The sequence below is a fragment of the Grus americana genome, chromosome 3, assembly GCF_028858705.1.
Source record: "Grus americana isolate bGruAme1 chromosome 3, bGruAme1.mat, whole genome shotgun sequence".
In the NCBI taxonomy this organism is placed as follows: domain Eukaryota; kingdom Metazoa; phylum Chordata; class Aves; order Gruiformes; family Gruidae; genus Grus; species Grus americana.
In genome coordinates this window covers 16,345,381-16,367,439 of record NC_072854.1, presented here as the reverse complement: position 1 = coordinate 16,367,439, position 22,059 = coordinate 16,345,381, and the positions used below count along the sequence as shown (strand labels likewise).

Here is a 22,059-nt window from a genome sequence, read left to right as displayed (position 1 = left end):
TTGAGAGGATTCTTTTGGAAAGTCCATAGATGTTTGACAATCACTTTTTTTAGTGTTGTATAGAGATGTTTTTAATTAGAGTTTTGCCTTGGGTCACTATCTTTGAAGAATCAACATGTTGAAAAAAAAAAAAAAATACAGTACCACATCAGGTCATAAAACTGTCACCCTAGGCCCTAACCTGAGTAAGAATAAAAATACTTATGAGTTCTCTGATTTTTCTTCCATGTATCTTCACAAAATCCCAAGACTGAGAAAAGAAAAATCTTTTAATAGCAAAATATCCTCTACAGACCTCAAATCCTTAGAAACTAATAATTAACAAACTTCTTTTAGGACTAAATGTCAAAAAAAAAAAAGTGAGAAAAGCTGCAGCTCAGAAAGCAAAGTTGTCACTAGAACTTTTTTTAACTGTTTCCAGGAAACAATCTTCCTGCATATTCCAAAATGAGAGTATTCCAGCTAATGGCTAGTAATACAAAGAAACCCTGACATACAAAATAACCTTTAAGCTGGTTGTTCATTTGAAAGCTTGCATTTATGGAGAAATTAATTTGATTAAGTTTGAGCAACAAAGCTGGTGAAGGGTCTAGAGAACAAGTCTCATGAGGAGCAGCTGAGGGAACTGGGGTTGTTTAGGCTGGAAAAAAGGAGAATCAGGGGACACCTTATCACTCTCTGCAACTACCTGAAAGGAGGTTGTAGCCAGGTGGGTGTTGGTCTCCTCTCCCAAGTAACAAGCGATAGGATGAGAGCAAACAGCCTCAGGTTGCACCAGGGGAGGTTTAGATTGGATATTAGGAAACATTTCTTCACCAAAAGGGTTGTCAAGCATTGGAACAGGCTGCCCAGGAAAGTGGTTGAGTCACCATCCCTGAAGGGATTTAAAAGATGCGTAGATGTGGTGCTTTGGGAGACGGTTTAGTGGTGGACTTGGCAGTGTTAGGTTAACAGTTGGACTTGATGATCTTAAGGGTCTTTTCCAACCTAAACAATTCTGTGATTCTAAGTTATAGTAAATTTAAAGCAGAATAAGTATTCCCAGTCAAGCGTCTGTGTAGATAATACTACCTTCTCTTATTCCATAACGATTGGGATAGGGGTCTGCAAGCTACATTCAGACCATCTACCCTAGAACTCTAATGCTGAAGATGCTTTCGATGATCTCCTCCTTGTATGGCCTCCTGCCAGGCCAAACCCCAGCCTCATATTCAGAGGTAAATTAATTAAACTGGAGCAAAACATTGCAATCAAAACATGTAACAGACAGAAAAAGGACTAGCTACTTTGGGAGAAGCATGCTTACCGTCTCTACTATAGAATTTCTAGCATTCGAATTCCTTGAAACTGTGTTTCTATTAGCCCTAAAATGATTTGTATTTTCTGGAAATTACTACATTCAAATAGGATAGCCTTTGGCAGATTTTGCTGTGAGTTCCAACGCACTATTTGAGCACCTCAAAAATATTTTGAAAACTTCTTTTCCTATGCCTTCCATTTAGTGCCTGAAAGCACACACAACAGATTCCTAGACATATTAAATCAGCAAATATCAATCACCGTCTTGGGATAAAAATCTGAGAAACACAAATATCCAGTCTTGCACTGGTTGGGAACCAAAGAACATAAAGCCATCAGTCTGGTATACTAAGACGACTGCAGGAAACTACTGTCAGTGAATTTCTAACAGTCCTCATATGTCACATAGGAATTACAAGACTTACACATGTAAATGGTCAAAAACTGAATAAAGAAGTGAGCTAAAGAGGATAGTAAATTGTTTTACCTAAATTTTCAAGATCTTTTCTGGTAACAAATTTGTAATCATCATAAACTGTGCTCTCTGGATTCTCTTCCAGTTCTTCAGTCAAGTTGTCCAAGAAGGAACACCATTTTGGGGCAGGTCCTAAAACCTGTGGATATTAGAGAAAGTTATAACATTGTATATTCTTACAGAAAAGAAACTACAGTTAGGCTTTCGGGCTACTGTGCTGTAATGGAATAACAAATGAATCCCTCTGAAATCAAACAGACCTTAAAAGCAACAGCAGTTAGAGAACACAATTAAACCTATTGCTTGCATTACCAATAAGAAGCAGTATACGCTAGGTAAGCATTAATTTAGGTCATTTATGAGATCAACAATCTAGAGGTTTCAAGTTTAACTGTTTCAAGTGGTCCCAGACTGACTGATTAATTTATTAAAAGCTCAGGGCCAAACTTTATAGATAAAATAATGAATTAATGGCATTAGATAGCAACTAATTTGTAAAGCACTGCTGGATCATGAACTCATTAGGTTCATTACGCATTCATGTTAAATCCTATTCTGCTCTATTTATTTTAATTAAAACAACGGATATATTTCATGTATTTTTATTCAAGGATAAACCCAGACTGTATGAACAGATAACGGGAAATATTAAAAAACTTGCATATTTCCACCATGAGGCAAAGGATTTATTTGAACAATATTATGTTGCACTATCAATGTACTTTTCCATATAAGCTTCCTCCAATTTCCCAAGTTAACAATTAGCTCCCTTCACTTTTTCCTCCTGCTGTTCTGATTGAAATCCCTCTCTATCCTGATGCATGCAGCCATACTCAACTGTTCCAGTACTATTATTTCAGTAGGTGAGTTAGCTGCATGGAAAAATCCAACACTACATTTCTCTCCCTAGAGCAAATCAGTTGCCATTTTAGAACGTAAAGCGGCCAGTTAACTCCTAGAGTGGGACTTCTGATTTGTTTGCTAAAAACTTCACAGTCAACATGACCATAGGAATGGTTGCGATTCAACCACATTATACAATTGTATTTGATTATGGAAACAAATAGAAATTATTTTATATATATAAAATACATATAGTTTGTTTTAACATGATAATGTGGTTATAGTATGAGATAATGCTGTTCATTTAAAGAGTTATGTTACTACTCATTCAAAAGTCTTCTTTTGAAGACAACTATACACAAAAAATTGTAAAATTGTATTCTAGACCATAATATCCTATTAATATTCTAGACTGTAACACTCCAGATAACGATATTGTATTCTAGACTACTATTGTCTCTGTATGAAGTATGATTTATCTTTGTAAGTTTTCAGCTGAGAACCATAACATGCCAAAATGATAAACTGCATTTTTATTTTTATTTTTTTTTTTACAGTGCTGCATATTTTATTCCAATTAATAAGAGCTTCCAAGGAAAGACCTAAGATGTCACTAACAGAAAAGACATTACCTACTTAATGAATTAACCAAATCCCCACGTCTGCTCCAGTAATACTCAGCTTAAACACCGTGTAAGATTCAGATTGAGTTCTTGCCAACATTGCAGAAGCTTTTGTCTCCATCTAGATTTTAAATTTTTCAGTTATTTCCCCCAAACAAGCTGCTCACTAACTAAAGAAAACTTCTCTTCTAATAAAATTTAAGTACAAGTTTCTCTGCTGAAGATTATTAGAAATGAGATTACAGAATCCTTGACTCACGTCCATTCCCATTAAATAAAAAGTTCCCCTTCATTCCATCTTGCTGACTCATCATGCACAGATCTCTATCACTTCAATAAACCTTTTTCATCACTTCCATGTCTATGACACTATCTGCTCAAGCCTTACAAAGCGCAGGTTACTCATTAGAATTCAGGCCACTCCAACCAGTTAGGGTAGTTCTCTGATGGGACCTTGACTGGTGTAAATCTTTGAACAAATAACTAAAGCAGAAGTCTCACAAATAAGGGAAAACCGTTTATCTGCTCTTCAGCTGTAGCTCTACTCACTGTTCCAAGTATCCCTGTACTCAACACCTGATACTGAGAGTAAAACCTTTCACAGCATGTAATCTGTGCCATGAAACACATAAAGCTAAAAGATCCAATTATTCATTATAATCTGTGGAGCGAGTTGGATGATCAGATCATAGAAAACAAGGGGGTGTGGGGGGGTCGGAAATGAGATAATTAATGGAAAAAAGCAGTGGCAGAATACCAGGAAAAAAATAGAAAATCCAACCATTATTCAAATTTCATGTGTAAATTGACACAAAGGAAAACCCTACAGAGATGTCTATTATGTTCTATTGCCTTATTTCCCTCTCTCCTACCCTACTGAAACCTATTCTACCTATTGTCTACCTATTCTAGGACAGCTTAGGAGCTTTGCTTTGCGTATTAAAATGGAACAGTTTTTAAAGCTTAAGAAGAAATTTAAAAATAGAAAAGACGAACAATACCAGCCACAACAACAAAAACATAAACGAGAAGTGTCGTCCTCTTGCAATAGTAATTCCTCACAGAATTTAATAGCCACTACATTTTAACTGCAGAGTTTAATGCTCCACTATCAACCAACAGACATCCCAGGACAGTGCCGAGAGCTCTCTGAAACATCAGGCTCCACCACTCCTGTGCCCAGGTACAGATGCCACAGCTTCGAGGGCTGGTCTGCACCGGGCCACCAAGGATGAGGTGGGTAGGTGTGACCTGTCTGTCACCCTTGTTCCATGTATGGATTCCATACAGTGGGTGTGCAGCAGCACAGGTGGGACCCCGGGGACCCCTTGGAGCTCCTGGCACCCTCTCAGCCTGCTGTGCGGTCCCTGCCAAAACCAGCAAAACAGCCACGAAGCGGTGGAGTTTGGGTAGGCTAATTAATATATTTCTCAGTTTAGATCGGGAATGTACAATTCTACAATATCTAAGGGAGAAAAATGCACTGGAATTCAGAGCAAGAGTAAGAAAATGTTATCAAGGTAGGTAATCACACGCAACTAAACTGACAGTCTCATTTTTACAATATTTATGATATACCAAATAGGTTTCTCCGCAAATTTTAGAAAAGTTGCACACAGCTAATGGGAAAATCATTACTAAATGAGTGCACATCTACACTTGGCTTTTGCTCAAATATTTCCTAGGACAAGAAAACCAGACATCACCAACAGTGATCGAACCAGTGGTTTTGCTATTTTTATTATTATTCTGTTTTCAGTAGGGTAACCACTTCTTGAGACAATATCCACCAATTGCCAGTGAAAGTCAGGAAGACTTTTACCCTTACAAGGGGTAATGGCTTCAAGCTGAAGGAAGTGAGATTTAGATTAGATGTTAAGAAGAAATTCTTCCCTGTGAGGGTGGTGAGGCACTGGAACAGGTTGCCCAGAGAAGCTGTGGATGCCCCCTCCCTGGAAGTGTTCAAGGCCAGGTTGGATGGGGCTTTGGGCAACCTGGTCTAGTGGAGGGTGTCCCTGCCCATGGCAGGGGGGTTGGAACTAGATGGTCCTTGAGGTCCCTTCCAGCCCAAACTGTTCTGTGATTCTATGATTCATTCTATGATTAAGACTGTCTTTGAAAATATTTTTGCCTATCAACAGCAGAGCCTCACCTGTGGGCTGGGCCATGCTGACAGCAAGCTGGATAGGCTGCTCCCTGCTCTCCTCCTCCTTGACCGACTAGAAACAGCACCCATGAGGTGACCACGACCAAACTGCAGTCATGCCATGCTGTCTCCCACCGCCACGTTGCGAGACACAGTGGCGGCTAGGTCATGGTCGGGCAGGAGAGGAGCAGCAGCCAGGGAGCGTGGTCCTCTCCTCCCCGTGGCTGGACTTACCACAGGGTCTTCCCACCACACTACACCAGCAATACAGACATCTTGCCATTGCCTTTTGTGTCTGACACCAAGCCAGAAGTAGTCAAGATGTGGACTTTATAATGATTAGTATCGTGCCATCTAATGCCAAATTTTTGTTAGCATACATTAGAATGTTTTTGCGTTTTGGTTTTTTTTAAACTTTAGACACAGAAAACACAAAATATGATGAGCAGTCTAGCATGCAACTGAGCAGAGATGACAAGTGCAAGGCCAAACTGTCCAAGAAAAGAGAAGAATGTTGACAGAAAAGTATTTTTAAAATATTGTAAAATAATTTCAAAAAACCCAGTTGTGTTCTATTTTACAAGATGCTTAACTTAATAGTTTTGCAGCACCACAAATGTTATGTGGTTGAGCTCTGCAATGCCCTGTACTTATAACCATGCCTAATTCCTGAGCACGTCTGTAGAAAACACCATCCTGTCATCAGTTTGTAATTCTCCTGGAATTAATGAACCCTAGGACAGGGTAGGTATTATTCCCAACCCACAACAGATGTTCGTTATCGTCAGTCTGGAACACCAGACAGAACTTACACACTTTTAAACGCCACTCAACAATCTGACAGCCAGCTCCACAGAGCCCTTAGAGCCACAGAAAGACTGGGTCTAGCATTAAACATGCTCCACAACTTAAAAGCAGCCCAGGATGTGTAGCAGCTTCCAGAGTAAGATGTCACGAGATAGATATAAACTGAATGACTTTGAATGCACATACAGACAAGTATTGTTAAGTATCTGTTTGAAGGTTTCAGGGATCAATTCTACACAAGTGAACTGAACAGTTGCTCTTTTCTTCTCAGGGAGTCAAAACAGGTTCCATCGTCTATTTTTCAGGATGTTAAACAGCAAGTCCCTGGAAGATTTCATACAAGGCAGTGATAAACTCTTCAGCTGTAAATAAGATGTCAAAATATATTAAGACTCAACCAGCAGAAACTCTTCCCAACCTTCATTAATGTATTTTAGCAATCAAAAATATGCAAAATGTTCACAGGCAGCGTAAGTCAGATTTGAAAATAGTTAACTAGATCGTGCAAAGTTTACACTACCTGAATTCCCTCTAGAAGACTAACTTAATGTATGTGGACATCATTCAACAAAACACTTCCAGAGGTTTTGGAAAGCAGAAGTATTACCTGCCATGTCTGTACAAGACAGCAACATGCAACTTCACAAAAATTAAGTGCAATGCCGGTTATCATGCCAGACCATAGCAATACAGTTAATAACAAATAAATATGAAATTACATCATATGACTGCTCTTCCATAACATATTTTAGAAGTAAAATTGTATTTTAAAAAATGTTCAAATTGTTTGTTGAGATACTTTCTATGGATTTTAAGTTAGACTGTAAGACCTTTACCAGGTAGCAAAACTGTACTAGTTAAATCATTCACTGCCATACTATTTGAATAATATCAATTACCACCAAAATAGTGTATTTTTAAGACTTTCAACAGAGCTCTGAGTATAGTGTGTTGTATAAGATTACTAAGATAAGAATTTTAATAACTGTAAGGCAAGATAGGAACTGGCTAACGAGAAACAGTTTATGCTGAAAGGGGTGCTACTGCACAGAAAGTAGGTTACAAGTGAAGCTTCAAGGACTATCCTATTAAATATTTTCAGTAATGACTGCCACATAAAGTAGGAAAATGCCAATATAATCTGCTGATGGCAAACTGTCACACAAGAAGGGTCAAAATTTCTCAGGGAAAAAAGCTACCTTGAAAAGTAAGCTGCTGGAAATCAGATGAAGTGTATAGCTGATCACAATCAGCTGTAAAGAACAGAATAGGAAAAAATGATACTATCTGATCACAAGACAATAAAATAGTCATAGAAGGCCATTGTATTAGTATAGGATGGGAATAATGACTCAGGGTATATCTTGTACAACTCCAGGCAATAATGTTCAGGATACATGAACGCAAACTGTAGCAAGTACAGTGAAAGGCTGCTAGGATGATTTCTGAAACAGCAATGCCTGCACAAGAACAAATACGCACAAAGTTATCACAGTGATGCTGTAAATTAGAAAAGTTAGCTAACCATCATAGAAATGTGATCTTGAACAGCCTTTTAATGGACATAATGAGGAACAAACAGCTAATTTTCAGATGAAATCTGACATATTCATGGAAAAGATTATACATTCTGATCGCCTCTGATAAGATGGGAGTGGACTTCATGATCCAAGGAAGTTCCTCCATTCCTCTGTTCCCATTTAACAAAAACCAAACAACCCAAACTTAAAGCACTTGAAGAGAGATTCTTTTCTAGATTACATCTCCTTTAAATTAAATATTTTATACATATGACTCAGTGACTTCACATACATATTTACCTGTAGGAGACAAAAATAATTCTTTGGAGCATAATAATAATAAAAAATAATAATAATAAATAATTTTTTTTTTTAAAAAAAGCACCATAAAAAGCATTTTAAAACTTCTAACAGTACACATTTGCTGGAGAAAGCAAATGCACATCTATGCATACATATTCTCAGCTTCAACCATGCCATTTAACAGGAGGAGATTACAGAAAGTCTAATGAGGGAGGAGGAAAAAAATGGGTGATCCCCAGGGTGTGGGCAGTGATTGAAATGTGCAATTGCATTTTAAACATAATTAGCTCCCTAACTGCATAGCCAAGTTTAATTAATGCAATTACATGAGTAATTAATTACTATTCATTTTAAGAGTACTATTTTCAATGTTTTGTTCTCTAATTTTAAGAATTAGATCTCAATATGTAATAACTTTGAAAAGTTTCCATCTATATGCATTGAAAAGGCAAGAGAAGAAAAAACACCTTGTTGTACCTCGTTAAGAGTCAAGGTTACATCAATTGAAATTGGTAACTCTCAAAAATCAGATGGATTACTTCTAGCTCACAGACATGAAAAGCTGCAGCTCTCCATTCTTGTGTCTATGCTTTTGGGCTTCAGTCATACCCAGCCCAAGAACTTCAGAGAGCCCAGGAAATTAGCTCATGTTAGAAAGGAGCCTTGGGATCACGTTGTTATGTTTCTAGTACGTTTCCATATACAGTGTGTCTCCCTTAGCAACCAACCCACTCCGAACAATTTGTGATGTGGAATTTTATTTTGCCATTCCTTTCCAATCTATTTTCTCCCTATGAAGGGCTCTACAATTGACTCCAATTGTGCCCTGTTAATCTCATGAGTAAACCCATTTAATGCACTGAATAAAATTCTTTCATTCTCTAAATCAAATGGGGTTGGGGAATAAACTCCAAAAAAATCTCCCATATATTTTAATTTTTCATAATTTCATGCTTCCATTCACCCTACATTATATGGTGAAGATTTGATGCTTTTACAGTAACTGAACTTCTTGGCCATCAAGTAGCTCACTGGAGTACAGCTATGACCAAGAGAGACCGAACAGCACATTTTTCCTTTTCGACATACTCCTGACAACAGCATTGTATTTGGTTTTAAGCCCACACACTCATAAATTCCACTGAACTATACAACGAATTGGCTCTTTCTTTCATCTTAACTCCAGCACAACGAGACATTTTTGGCAGATTCATTAATCTGAGAGAGGTTGGTTTTCCTACCTTTCACCATGCTATGGAAGCTGCCAAATCAACAATTTGGAGGTTTTACTCCTTAGAGAGCATGTTAAAGGAAATGTTGCTTTTAAGATCTTCCCAGTGTTAAACAAAAACTGCTGCAGGAACTTGCACGCATCTTCTAGGAATGAGATACTAAATCTTTCTGCCATGGTAGTTATCAGATAGTAAGTACTTCTTTTTCTAATGCTAAGCAGTTTGACTTTATAGTGGGGATTTTTTGGTTTGGGTTTTTGGTGTGGGTGTGGTTTTTTTGGGTTTTGTTTTTTTTAAATCTCATATTCTCTGATCTGACAGGTATTACAGTCAGTTAACCAGGCAGAGATCTGCTCTCACTGTGAGTGTCTTCTTGGTGAAGCCACCTTCTTTCAAAGGAGGCAACAGTCCTGTTGCACCTAATGTTGAGAAAAAAAATGCCCTCCAGGATAGGAACAGCAAGTAGGTTACTCCTTAAAACTGTAAATAAGATCAGCAGAATAGTTCTCTTCCTCACAAGACAGGAAGAAAAAGGAACACTTCTCACAAAGTCATCTGTAACTTATCAGCCGTGGCATTAAGAGTAAGGAGTCTGATGCTTTCACCAGTACCCCTATCGTGTTCTGACATGCTGATATACATAAAAGATAAACACTTGTCACTATTGCTATGGATCTTTTTATTTATCAGACTCCCTACATGTCTGAGGTCTTTAGACAATTGGAGCCGGATGATTTGAGGTCAGAAAAATAGACAGAAACTTGGAAGTAAAAGAACCCACTACTTTCACATAAAGTCAACTAATCAAATGAAGCTCAAGAGGCAAGAAGAGACTGGCATCCCAAAGCATGTGTTACAAGCATGACCTGCTTCAAGCACCTTCCCATAAATATCAGCTGGAAATTCATTAAAAGTTCCTGAAAGTCTGTTCTTATTCTAACATAGCAGCTTCTATAGCATATTTGCTGTGATAATAGAGGCACTTAGGCAAGTTACTTACGTACTGTGCAGTAAGTTCAGCTGAGACTCCCTTCACAGGATTTTTTTACCTGTGAATATCTACTGATGGTCTGTTTCTTTATCCACGAAAAAACATGTGCAGATCAGGTACGATCAGCTGATCTAGTACCTCGCTGACGATAAAAGGCAGAAACCACATTTTACTTTGGTCATCCACACCTCCCATTCCCTACCACATTTGACTACATGCTCCTACCAATTCCTTTGCATAGGTTCTGGTATTTGTTAGACCCTTCACAAAGCCAATTTACTGTTCAGTGACTCAGCGTCACTGAACCAGCACAATCCCCCTCACAAACACAACACCTCCACATTTTATATGAAGTCTAACAAAAAAACCCCACCCACCCTATCACGATACTCTTCAACAGATAAATCTCTCAAAAAGCTCTTCCCCTGCATTTACAATTGCAACTGCAGGGGACACAGACAAGGCAATGGCAACTAGGAGACTTCGTAACTGCCTTGGCCTTTTTCTTACACAAGAGGAGAACTTCTACATAACTTCTACCTATTCCAACATGATCAGAAATCTGTTTCTCAAAATATAATAGCATTTCTTGCAATACTAAGGGCACAGGCCATCAATGGAAAAAACAACTTCCACTACTACTAGAGACGAGAGTAACATGTGCATTGATTTTAGTATGTACATAATAGCCTCTGATTGGAATCTAAATTAACAAGAACTAAGAATAAGCCAGAAATGCAAAATCCCGGCAAGTCGCCTTCCCCATGTCTCTGATGGGACAGGAAACTTCCAAGCATCTACATCTTTTAAAATACCTCCAGGGATGGTGACTCAACCACTTCCCTGGGCAGCCTGTTCCAGTGATTGACAACCCTTTTGGTGAAGAAATGTTTCCTAATATCCAATCTAAACCTCCCCTGGTGCAACCTGAGGCTGTTTGCTCTCATCCTATCGCTTGTTACTTGGGAGAGGAGACCAACACCCACCTGGCTACAACCTCCCTTCAGGTAGTTGTAGAGAGCAATAAGGTTTCCCCTCAGCCTCCTTTTCTCCAGCCTAAACAACCCCAGTTCCCTCAGCTGCTCCTCACAGGACTTGTGCTCTAGACCCTTCACCAGCTTCGTTGCCCTTCTCTGGACACGCTCCAGCACCTCAATGTCTTTCTTGTACTGAGGGGCCCAAATCTGAACACAGCACTCGAGGTGTGGCCTCACCAGAGCTGAGTACAGGGGGACGATCACTTCCCTACTCCTGCTGGCCACACTATTCCTGATACAAGCCAGGATGCTGTTGGCCTTCCTGGCCACCGAGGCACACTGCTGGCTCATGTTCAGCCAGTTGTCAACCAGCACTCCCAGGTCCTTTTCCACCAGGCAGCTTTCCAGCCACTCTTCCCCAAGCCTGTAGCGTTGCCTGGGGTTGTTGTGACCCAAGGGCAGGACCCGGCACTTTTAAGTGACCGGGAACAACAGAGCTCTCACAGTACAAGTCAGATGCCAAGGAATGTTTTAGCATAAATATCTTTACAGTCATGAAAACAAAACTTACTGTACTGGAGTTGAGAGCATAACCTGCATTTGAGGGAAATCTGAGGGATATAAAGGTAACGGCCAAATCCAGCTGTACATCTGCCTTACATAACTGACAAACGAGTGGAAATCTAGGAACATGTGAGCTTCTAATAACTCCCTACCACGCAGCTTAATTGCTCTTTGCAAACCTGGGAGGAAGACTGCTCTGTGAGTTTATACAACAACTGCCAGACAACACAAAGGTAAGGAAAGGCAACTACCTGTTGGGAATGTGCAACTCCTCCAGACAGATAATGAAGATAACCTCAGCATAAAGCAACCTACTCTTTACAGAGCATAATGCTAGTGAGAAGAAATTTTAACATACCTTATGAAATAATTTTGAGTAGGAAACATCTTTCAAATATATATTTGAAGGCTTTCACAGATTTGATGGTTTTATTTATCTCAGGTTTCTGTGATAGAAATCTTAAATCCTCACAACTCTGTTACTATTTTTGTACAAAACAATCATAACTCACAACACATTTGATTCACTACTGAGTGCAGCACAGAAGATGACAATAGAGATAAGCCACAAGAGTCACTTGCCTCTGCCTTCAAATAGAATGAAATAGTTGAAATTATTATACAGAGAAAATTCTCCTGTGCTTTGTTTTTTCTGATCCAAAGGGTAAAAAAAGACACTAATTCTGATTACACGCCGATAGACAAGTATAGTACAAAACATCCTTTCAGCAATTACATCTTTTCTCTTCACTGACTGAAGCTGAGCAACCACACCTCTAAATTTTCAGAAACCAGGTTAAGAATAGATGGCCCAAAGGAAGGAACAAGTACAACTTAAGAAATAAAAAAAAAAAATCTTTCAGATACTGAAGGCTTAAATTTTCTACCACTTAAAAAGATGAGAACCTCCCTCCCTCAAAACCTGTCTTCTTAAAAACAGAGGGTCCCATACTACCAATGGCTCAAGAAACAGTCACAAGACTGAAACCCATGTAAGTCTGGCAGAACAATCACCTGGTGTAATTCAGTAAAACTTCTGCTTATAAGAGTTTTCTCCTTTGCTCTGTGAAGGGTATGATGCAAACTATAAGGAAGTATGGACTTAATCAGTGTGCTGCTACCTATTAAAAAAATAATAATGAAGAAGCACTCCCTATCATACCTTCATCCACAACAGCAGTAAGCAGGGATCATACACCTTCATGATCTACCCATGATGTTGAACTGTTACATCATCAGCACCAAAAAAACATCTGAAACAAGTTTCACAGGAAGACCAGAAATTGTTTGCTGATTATGGCATGTTGGTTTTTTCCTTCTATGTATGTGTGATAAGTGGCACAGTGTCTCTCAGCCAGCGCATGGGAAATGGAGGATATCCTTTGTTAGGAATAAGCCCAGCGTGTTATTTTTCACTTTGAAAGTGTTTAGGTTAAAAGTAGGAAGCTCACATTTCTGTTTGTGAAGATAAACAACTTGTTTCCTATGCTTGTTAATACTGTGAGATAGGTAATATATCATTTACCCGACATTCTTTTTATATTGTTTGCACAATTCTTCTGTGTAAAGGATTAGACTGTTCTGGATGAAAAACACAGTTCTAGAAGAATGCTATACCAAAACTCAGAATTAGCTTAAAGGCCAAAGATGTGCTCAAGTGTCTTTATTAACAGTCTTTTTCTTCTAACACTTGGCAGTCCCAAAGCACAACTGTAACATGCTGCTTCATAACAACCCTGCTTTCCAGTCATTGCACAGTTCGCACAATAAGCAAATTAAGGTTAAGACCAACATTTCCAATTCTGCATCATAACTACTGTATTTTATTTTACATTTTTTCCCAGGGAATGAAACGTTTTTCTAGACTATATATTGTTTCAGGATAGAAAAAAAGCCTCTTAGCACAATTCAGTTTCACAGTTGCTTTCCACTTTACCTAGAACTTCTTAGTTAAGGGCTGTATTGAAGGAGATGAACAGCTGTCTTCTAAAAAGTTCAGCCTCATCATACAATCTTCAAGACAGCTGAGGCAGCATTAATCCAGAATGACCTAATACTGCCAATCAGAAGATGTGAAAACATCCTAAAAGAAATTAGTATCTCACTCTAGATCTAATCTGTTCTATTAGTGTCACAATGCCAGCCACAAATATAAAAAGAATTGCATCATTTGCTTCATAGCTTTTATTGTGTAGAGGCCAAAAATCAGTTCAGAAGATCATGCTGGTACTCTAATATAGCACCCATAAACCATTTGAACAACAGCTGACTATACAGAACACTGGTCTTAAGGGCATGAAGTACAAGGTATGGATAGGTGTTTTTCCCTAATTGTATCCCCATCATACAAAGACCCAAGAGAAGAAAAAAAACCCAGACAATCAGTAGATCCCAAAGTTATGAAAGGATGAGAAAGTAAGTCTTAGATTGATAAAATTGTTCAGAAGGGCTATGACCATAGAGGTAAGCGTGGAACATGCCACACATGAGAAACCTCCCACATCCTTTAAAAGTGAAAAATGACAGACCGTAAGGATAGATATCTGACGATTATAACCCCTTGTACAGAACTAGTGAGGGCGCTCTGTCACCAGACTGACAGGAAATATTAAACTATTTCAAATAAATGCTCTGTTTGCGAGCACTGAACTGAACACAATTCTTCGGTCAATTCAGCTACACATAGGTTTAGAAACAGCTAACCTGGAAGCCTACAATTGAACCAAAGCATGTTAATACTTAATTTACAATCCAGAACTGTTCCAAACTAGTAGCAAGAAAGAAAGAGGGTGAACTAAGGTATTAAAAAACTGCCTTCACTTGTATTTCCTTCAGTACAAAGTTCCCTCTACAGATTTGTTTCATAAATATCCAGTGCCTTAAATGAAAACATATAAGCTAGTAGAATTTGGTGCCTTAATCTGTGATTATATTATTACAGGGTTAACTACTAAGGAAAAACTAGCTTTTTCTACAGTTTCTCTAATTTTTTTTTCCTAAATCTAAGGAAAAAACATATTTTAAGAATGAGCATTTTTGAGGCATATTAAAAAAAAGATGGTGATGAAGAATAATTAAAACAGGCAAGTAGAGGACCTAAAAAAAGAAGAAACAAAATAATTTAAAATAGCATGTATGAAAGGAAAGAAGTACCAGGAATGGCTGGTTTAGTTGAAAAGCCATCCAATTTGGACAGGACAAAATTCATGAATATTTCTAGCAATAAGGAGATCCACATACCCAATGCGGGTATTGTATTAGAAACCAGGCCCATGATATTCTTGGAGAAACTGAATCATTGAGTAGGCAAGAAATACTTGCCCTTGAAACATTTCCAGTTTTTAACTCCAACAACCCTGAACTAGGAGAGAACTAGGATATCAAATGATTTTCCAAAACCACCTGAAAAGAAGCCAGAGACGCTCCAGGATTTATTTTTTCTTAAAGAGCTTAATATCTTCTCTACACCAAAAGTACATTGCTTCTAGCCTCACCAGGGAGTTTTCTGCCAAGACTGCAGGAAAGTAAAAAAAAAAAAATCCAGAACACAGAATATTGCACTCAATTAATTACATGCTTAATTGCTCCCTTCTTTTAACAGCCTAATGAATAGAGCAAGTTTCAGTTTCAGTATGTATATGGAGCCCAAAGTTTCAAGTCCAGTAAAGGAGACAGGACTGATCTGAAATGTCTGTGCTAAGATCAGACATGTTCATGTAACCAGTAGTAAATAGAATAAACAACATCTATGCCCCTCGCTTTCCACCCAGAGCATCCCGGAGCTAACATGTAAGGGGTTTTCAGTACAACCTGAAAAGAGAACATTACATGTCATGGAAGTTGAGAGCTTCAATTAAACGTAAGAGGATCTGGCTCATCTGAGACTGCAGGCCAGTGGACCACCATGTGTCGGTGGAGCTTCTTCCTCTCTTCACTTCTTTGGCCAGGACCTCGTTGCACTATTGACTCAACTTATGTTTCTGAGTCACTAGTCTGAAAAGTATCCCAAGGCACACACAACTTTCATTTCAACCTTCCCGAGGCACACATCAAAGTGATACACCAGGAAGCCAGCTGGCAAGAAGTAGGTTCCAAATGTTTGCATAAACTGCAAGTTAACTATTAAGCTATTGGCAAACAGCCCGATTCCAGTCAGAGGCACTTGCCCTCATTAAAGCCCAACAAAATAAAACAAAAACAAAGTCTCTAAGCTAAGCCACTCAAGATGTTACCTATGTAAAACAAACATTTCATTTTAACGGTCAGATTCAATTTGGCTTTTACTCATTCCCTGCATCAGGTACCTGCACAAGGCAGCATCTTGCTGTTTAAAACCAAACCTACCTGTCCTTTTCAGTAAACCCAAAATCACCTTTTCCCTCTACCGACAGCTTTGCACACAAAAGAAACAACTGCGGTGATTCTTTTTTTTTTTTTTTTTTTTTAAAGAAAACCATAGTTCTCTCAGACATTCCTAGTCTCAAATGTCATACCTATCTTGTTGAAAATTCTGCAGGAAAAAGCTGAAGCATGCCATCTCATTTACGGACAATATTATGATATCCGTTGTCAACTCTTTTATAATCCTGAAGTTCAAGAGACAGTCTTTTTTTTTTTTTTTTTTGGTTTTGCGATGGAAATTTAGCTTTGGCGTTAACAATGGAGAGAATGGGCACACGTACACAGATAATTCAGTCAGACATGAGCTCAGTCAGACCGTACTCCAAGCTGGCCGGACATGAGCCAGCTCTAGTTCGCAAGTCATGTAGCTGTGTTAGCACAGCACTGCGCCCACACTAATAAAACCTGCTGAGAGGCAGGGTATATTAGGCTGGGCACAGTCTTATGCTGTCTGGCCAACTTCAATCAAGGACAGAGGATATGGGTCTGTCTGCACCCATCCGCATACATACACACTGCTGCTCTGTAAGACTTTGACTTCTGTGCACCTCTTCTTATGAAGATTTTTTTTTTTCTTGTTTTGTAACCTGGAAGAGCTAGAGCACAGCACAATAGATTTGAGATTTTAAGTACCCTCCTTGATCACAACCATGGTAATTCCTTGTAGCTGTTCCAATGAAGAATTAAAAAAAAAAAAAATTACTAGCACTGCAGGGCAATCAAATGGATTCTATTTACACAAAAGTATTTCCAAAAGCTCTGAAACACAACTGTCCTTTACATTAGTAGTGTTTCCCCCAAGCATTTATTCTGTTGTGAAATTCAGGAATTATAACTCAGTTCTTGTCAACATCTTAAAAACAGAGAATGCATTTTAGATCTATCTCAAAGTAAACAAACAGATAGAAAATTAAGCTAGTCATTGGAAAAACAGTGAATCCTAGTTCTTAGAAAAACGCCAGAAAACTAGACTAAGAAAAGAGATCAGGTAATACAGCAAATCACTAGTTCTTTAAAGTTTTGCTCCAAAGACACATGCAACTAAACTCATCTTTGCCTGTGCAAGGAAATTACTCAGTGTTCCAAGCACTGGAAAAAACCCTGTTTTAATAATCTACTGACATAGAAACCAAGGACAGGTGTGCATCTCTGAGCTCAAATAACTAGCCCAAAAGATCAAGGAATAAAACTGTAACATGAACACGTTAATAACATTGAGTTTGCCTTAATAACAAATGCCCTGGAGCAGCTTAAGGCTGACATAACTTCTCCATTTTATATTTTCTTCATTTAAAAAGGAGATAAAAAAAACAACAAAAACAGCCAACCAAAACAGATTTAGTGAGCTACATGCCTGATTTTCAGGAAACACAGTAAGAAACGCTTCAATTATACAACACTATTTGTGCCAGCCACTTCGGTTTTGCCCGTGAAAAGGCAGACAGGGTAAAAAAGCCAGTTATTAGAGCGTGAGACTTCTGTCTCTATTACAAAGTAACTTCTTCTCACTACCTTTAACTTTTCTATCATCTAAAATAAGTATTCCATGCTTTGAAATGAACTTTAGATTACTGACTAAAAAAAAAAAAAAAAGTCATGCCAGTATTTAAGATATCTTCAAGCAACCTTCAAACTCAAAGCCACTGATGGGAACTGGAGAAGTTTAGCCTTATTCAAAATGCAAATTTAATCTGGGCAGTAACCTTTGAATCAAATTATAAACGTTCTTATACACAACAATATTCAAAAAATAGAACTCATATTTGAATTTATGCTTTAACATTCATCATTTGGGTCCACTTGTATACTCATGTGTCACTGAGAACGTAAAACCAATAAAAAGGTATGATCCCAACAAGTTCAGGCAGACTCAGGTACCCGTAGTCAGAGAACGATGACAAAGGAAGATGGTTTAAGGAAAGATTTGTGTTAATTTTCATTGGAATAGCCTGCATGCTGCAAATATATTTAGGTTTGCAATAACATCTGTTAAATATGATCTGAGATCTATTATGGAGTGCTTATATTTCTTAGCTAAAAATTACTTAACTGACTTCAGAAACATGAATTCAGTATTCATAGATGATTCCACGAAAGTGAGATTTTTGAGAGAGCAAAAAATAGTATTTTCCATTTTGATTTACAGCATGTGCAAGAATACTCAAAATAACACTGGCTAGAACAAGTTCTAACAAACATTCATTGCCAGTGACAATCAAGACAATGAAATAATTTTTTGGCTAAGTGGCAATGTTGGATGTGCACCTCTAATGTACTATAGCTGCAAAGTTCATATATCATGCACACCTGCATAAAAATGTTTCAGTGCACAATTTTCAGAGAGAAGCTAAACCTTACCCTTAGTGAAAACAGGAATGTTTTTTCCATCTGAATTAAACTGAGTAACTAGTCCATTCAAGTTTTAAAAACTCAGACTTTGAAAATATGGGAGTTTGACTTCCCCAATTCATTAATTAAAAAGACAATAGATTTAAAAAAAAAAAAAAAATGCATGGAGAGCTACTCTCTAAACCTTACAAAGGACAAGGTAAATAGAAACAAAGTGTTCAGCTTTAACTACAGCTAATACTTTGTCTTATATACAAAAATATTTGTTGTTTCCCCGCCCTTTGTTATCCAAAGCATGGAACAGCTCCAGTTAACAAAATAGAAGTTGGTTAGAGCTGAATTACAGAAACAGATCATTTACATCCAAAGAACAACCTGACATAAATGACACACAAAGAAGTCACATATCAAGCTTTACCTTTCTTTAAATGCAAAAATCTAGTAATACAAGTAAATACAACCAGACTATAGAATTGTTTAGAGGGCTATACTGTTGTGTTTAGACATGTACATACAACAGGTATATCGGGTCTATTACATACAATGGGTACATAGTGTCTATTGCACCAAGAAATATGTAAGCTGATGAATCTCCATCTCCATCTTAAATGTAATCAAGACCATACAGGATGATGGCCCAGAAATAAAACTACAGAAAATTAAATTAAAATTAATTTAAATTGGATTATCTGAATGAAGACTTCTTGGCTGATTTAAAAAACAGTTAAAAATATATTTCAAAATTAACAAATTTTATAGTTTGTCCAGAATGTGAATAAAGTGACTTAAGAAGAAGTGTATGTATTTTTAAGAGTCTGGTCAGCTATTCTGCATGTAATATTTGCATATATATCTTACTATTTATCTCCTACCAGGCCAAAAAAACCCCCAGTGAACGCACTGTAGAATCAAAAATGAGAGTGAAATGCTGGCGTAGTTTTCTGTACCATTCCCTAACACCAGAAGGCTTGCTGTTAAGTCTCCCTAAAACCAACCTGCAGAGATATAACACACAGTCAACCTACAGTTAAGCCTTTCAAGGGGAGAGCTTCTCAAGAGAAAAGCTGCAAATTCAGGTAAGGCACTGAGCAGAAGCTACAGCCAAGAGCCACACTTGAAGCCACACAATAACATTTCTTTGTAGAACAGAGAAGAATATTTACTGCCATGATTATGTCACTACATACCATATATTAAAGACAGTATTGAATTATTTCACAATAAAGCAAAATTATTAGCTTGAAAGTAAGCTATATAGTTCCTATTTAGGAATTCTTTTCTGATCAGCTATCAAAAACTACTCATTCTGGCAAAGCTCTGCTTGAATTTCCTACTGCCACTAGCCAGTTTTGGAACTAGTAGCAAAAGGCAAATTACAGGCTGGTTTTTTTGAGTCATTCAATATGGTACATTAATAAATTATAGTTAGTTTAAATTTACCTTATCATGAAAAGTCAGAGAACATAGACACAAATTTGCAGATGTAATTTTCCGACATGAATACCTGAATGGCACCAAACAAGTGAGTTTTAAAAAAGCAGTATCAGCAACAATTTGTATTACTTACTGGTATATAATAGATATTCATTTTAGGGGCTTCATTGGCAGTCATTAGCATTCCTAAAAAGAGATTTCCACATTTAAAAATATTGGTCACAAAAGGATAACACTACTTTTTAAAAAAAATATATATATACACACGAGGCATTTAATTCACAGCAAGTAGATTTGTACGCAGGACTTAAAATACCTTTTCAGGAAAAGAAATGGCAAAAATGGAAAGCTTGCTGGCACCAAGAAATGCCCCCCCCCCCCCCCCAAAAAAAAAGAAAATTAGAATGTCAGCCTGAGTATTTGTAGGCAAAGAACCTGTCATGGGTTAGGGGAGGAAGGGTTGTTGCCCTGTACTGTACTGTGCGTTGCTCATACAGTACATAGCCTCAGCCTGCAATGGAACAGCTAATTGGGACCCATAATAAATTGTTGCATCTAATGCTAAGGAAAGAGAGGTCGCCAGCGGCACAGTTAATGAACCTTCTTTTCCTACATATTCATCCCCTTTTTTCCTCTACCTTAACAACTGTTCAGCACCACTTCAAGCAACACTAAGTCCTGACCAACTATGGGCTGCCAATTTTCATAACAAATTTTAATAGTTCATCCCATAATACTATTTAGAACAAATCCAGTTAGTATTGCACTTAAAACCTACCTTGAGCATCAACTTGTACTATTAATACAAGAGGGTTTTGGTGGGGGTGGGGGTGTTTTTTTAAACACACCCCTGTAGTCTAAACAAAGTCATAAATCATAGCATGGTTTACAACTTTATTCCTATTTCACCTTGGGAAATCAGCACAACAGTAGCTTGTCAACACAAAATGAGACACAGGATAGTGTGACTTCAAATGCAAATTCATGATATTAGCCAACCGGGGCAAATGTAAAATTTGAAATACCTATGAATATACCTAAGAAACACCATGAATAAGGGTTGCAAATACTCTAAATATAAAAAACGACTGTAGAAATATTAAAATCCATGGAAAATCTCCAACTGCCACCAGACCACAAGACTTCATTTAAGTTTAAAGTGAGAAATACTCTCAATTTCGTTCTACATAAGAGAGTAATAAGGACATTTGGCATATACTTTCACCTTCATATCAATTTTGGCTTTCCAGTGTAGCTGATCACCAGGTAATATAAGAGACCGAATATGAAGAAGAAAAGAACAATCAAGTTAGATAACATTCTGATCTAAAAGTACTGTAACATATGCCACTGAGACTATGAATAATTGGGTCAATTACTACACACCCAGAGGGTAGAAATATAATTTACACCCAACTAGAGGAACGCAATTAACATGGGTGGAGTAATCCTTCCTACCTAATCCTTTCATTAAAAATACACAATGCAGCTGGACTTAAAATGTCAGAAAAAAGGGGGCTTGCTTTCCTGGCAAAGCAAGGAATTTGTGAAAGCTTAGTCAGCAAACTGAGGCTAAAAACTGTATGTGGAAAGGTTTGCAGGCAACTTAAGGAAAAAGCAAGACTTTATAGTATATACACACATATACACACACAATGTACTAGATTCTGTAGTATATAGATTACACACTCCCTTAATATATCAGCATGCTCGCTACTACTGCAGGAAACAAAGCATTTCTCCATTGACTGAATATGAATCACCAGAGATAAAAAGGATAGAAATTAATTCTGCAGGTGCTTCAAAGACAACAGTAAAGGGAAAACCTCCTCTTTGAGAGTCTTCCATCAAGAATTAAAGGAAGGAAAAAACAGACTTCGGAACAGTGCATGGGAGTATACTAAAGGGGAAATAAAAGAATAAAAAAGGAACAACTCTGTGTAAGAAGATGCCTGCTCCATGCATTTTCCTTGTTTCAGCTTGTTAGTTTTAACCAATTTTTATGGGAAGAGACACCGCACCCTAACAGAATACACAGTAGCCTAGTCTGATCACTTTAAAAGGGAAATAAATGATAACTCTTTTTTCAGAGAAA

The 22,059-nt window shown here is 37.7% G+C and overlaps 1 protein-coding gene across 4 annotated transcripts in view; it reads right to left on the bottom strand.

Annotated features, from left to right (window-relative positions):
- The window catches only part of NOL10 (nucleolar protein 10), a 68,938-nt gene that overhangs the window by 27,675 nt on the left and 19,204 nt on the right, over window positions 1–22,059 (bottom strand). For all 4 annotated transcript variants that reach the window (XM_054821580.1, XM_054821578.1, XM_054821579.1 and 1 more), the window contains exons 13-14: window positions 20,098–20,150; window positions 1,787–1,913 (exon numbers count right to left, since the gene is read on the bottom strand). In XM_054821580.1, coding sequence (XP_054677555.1) covers window positions 1,787–1,913; window positions 20,098–20,150 — 180 coding nt within the window. The remainder of the gene's footprint in view (window positions 1–1,786; window positions 1,914–20,097; window positions 20,151–22,059) is intronic.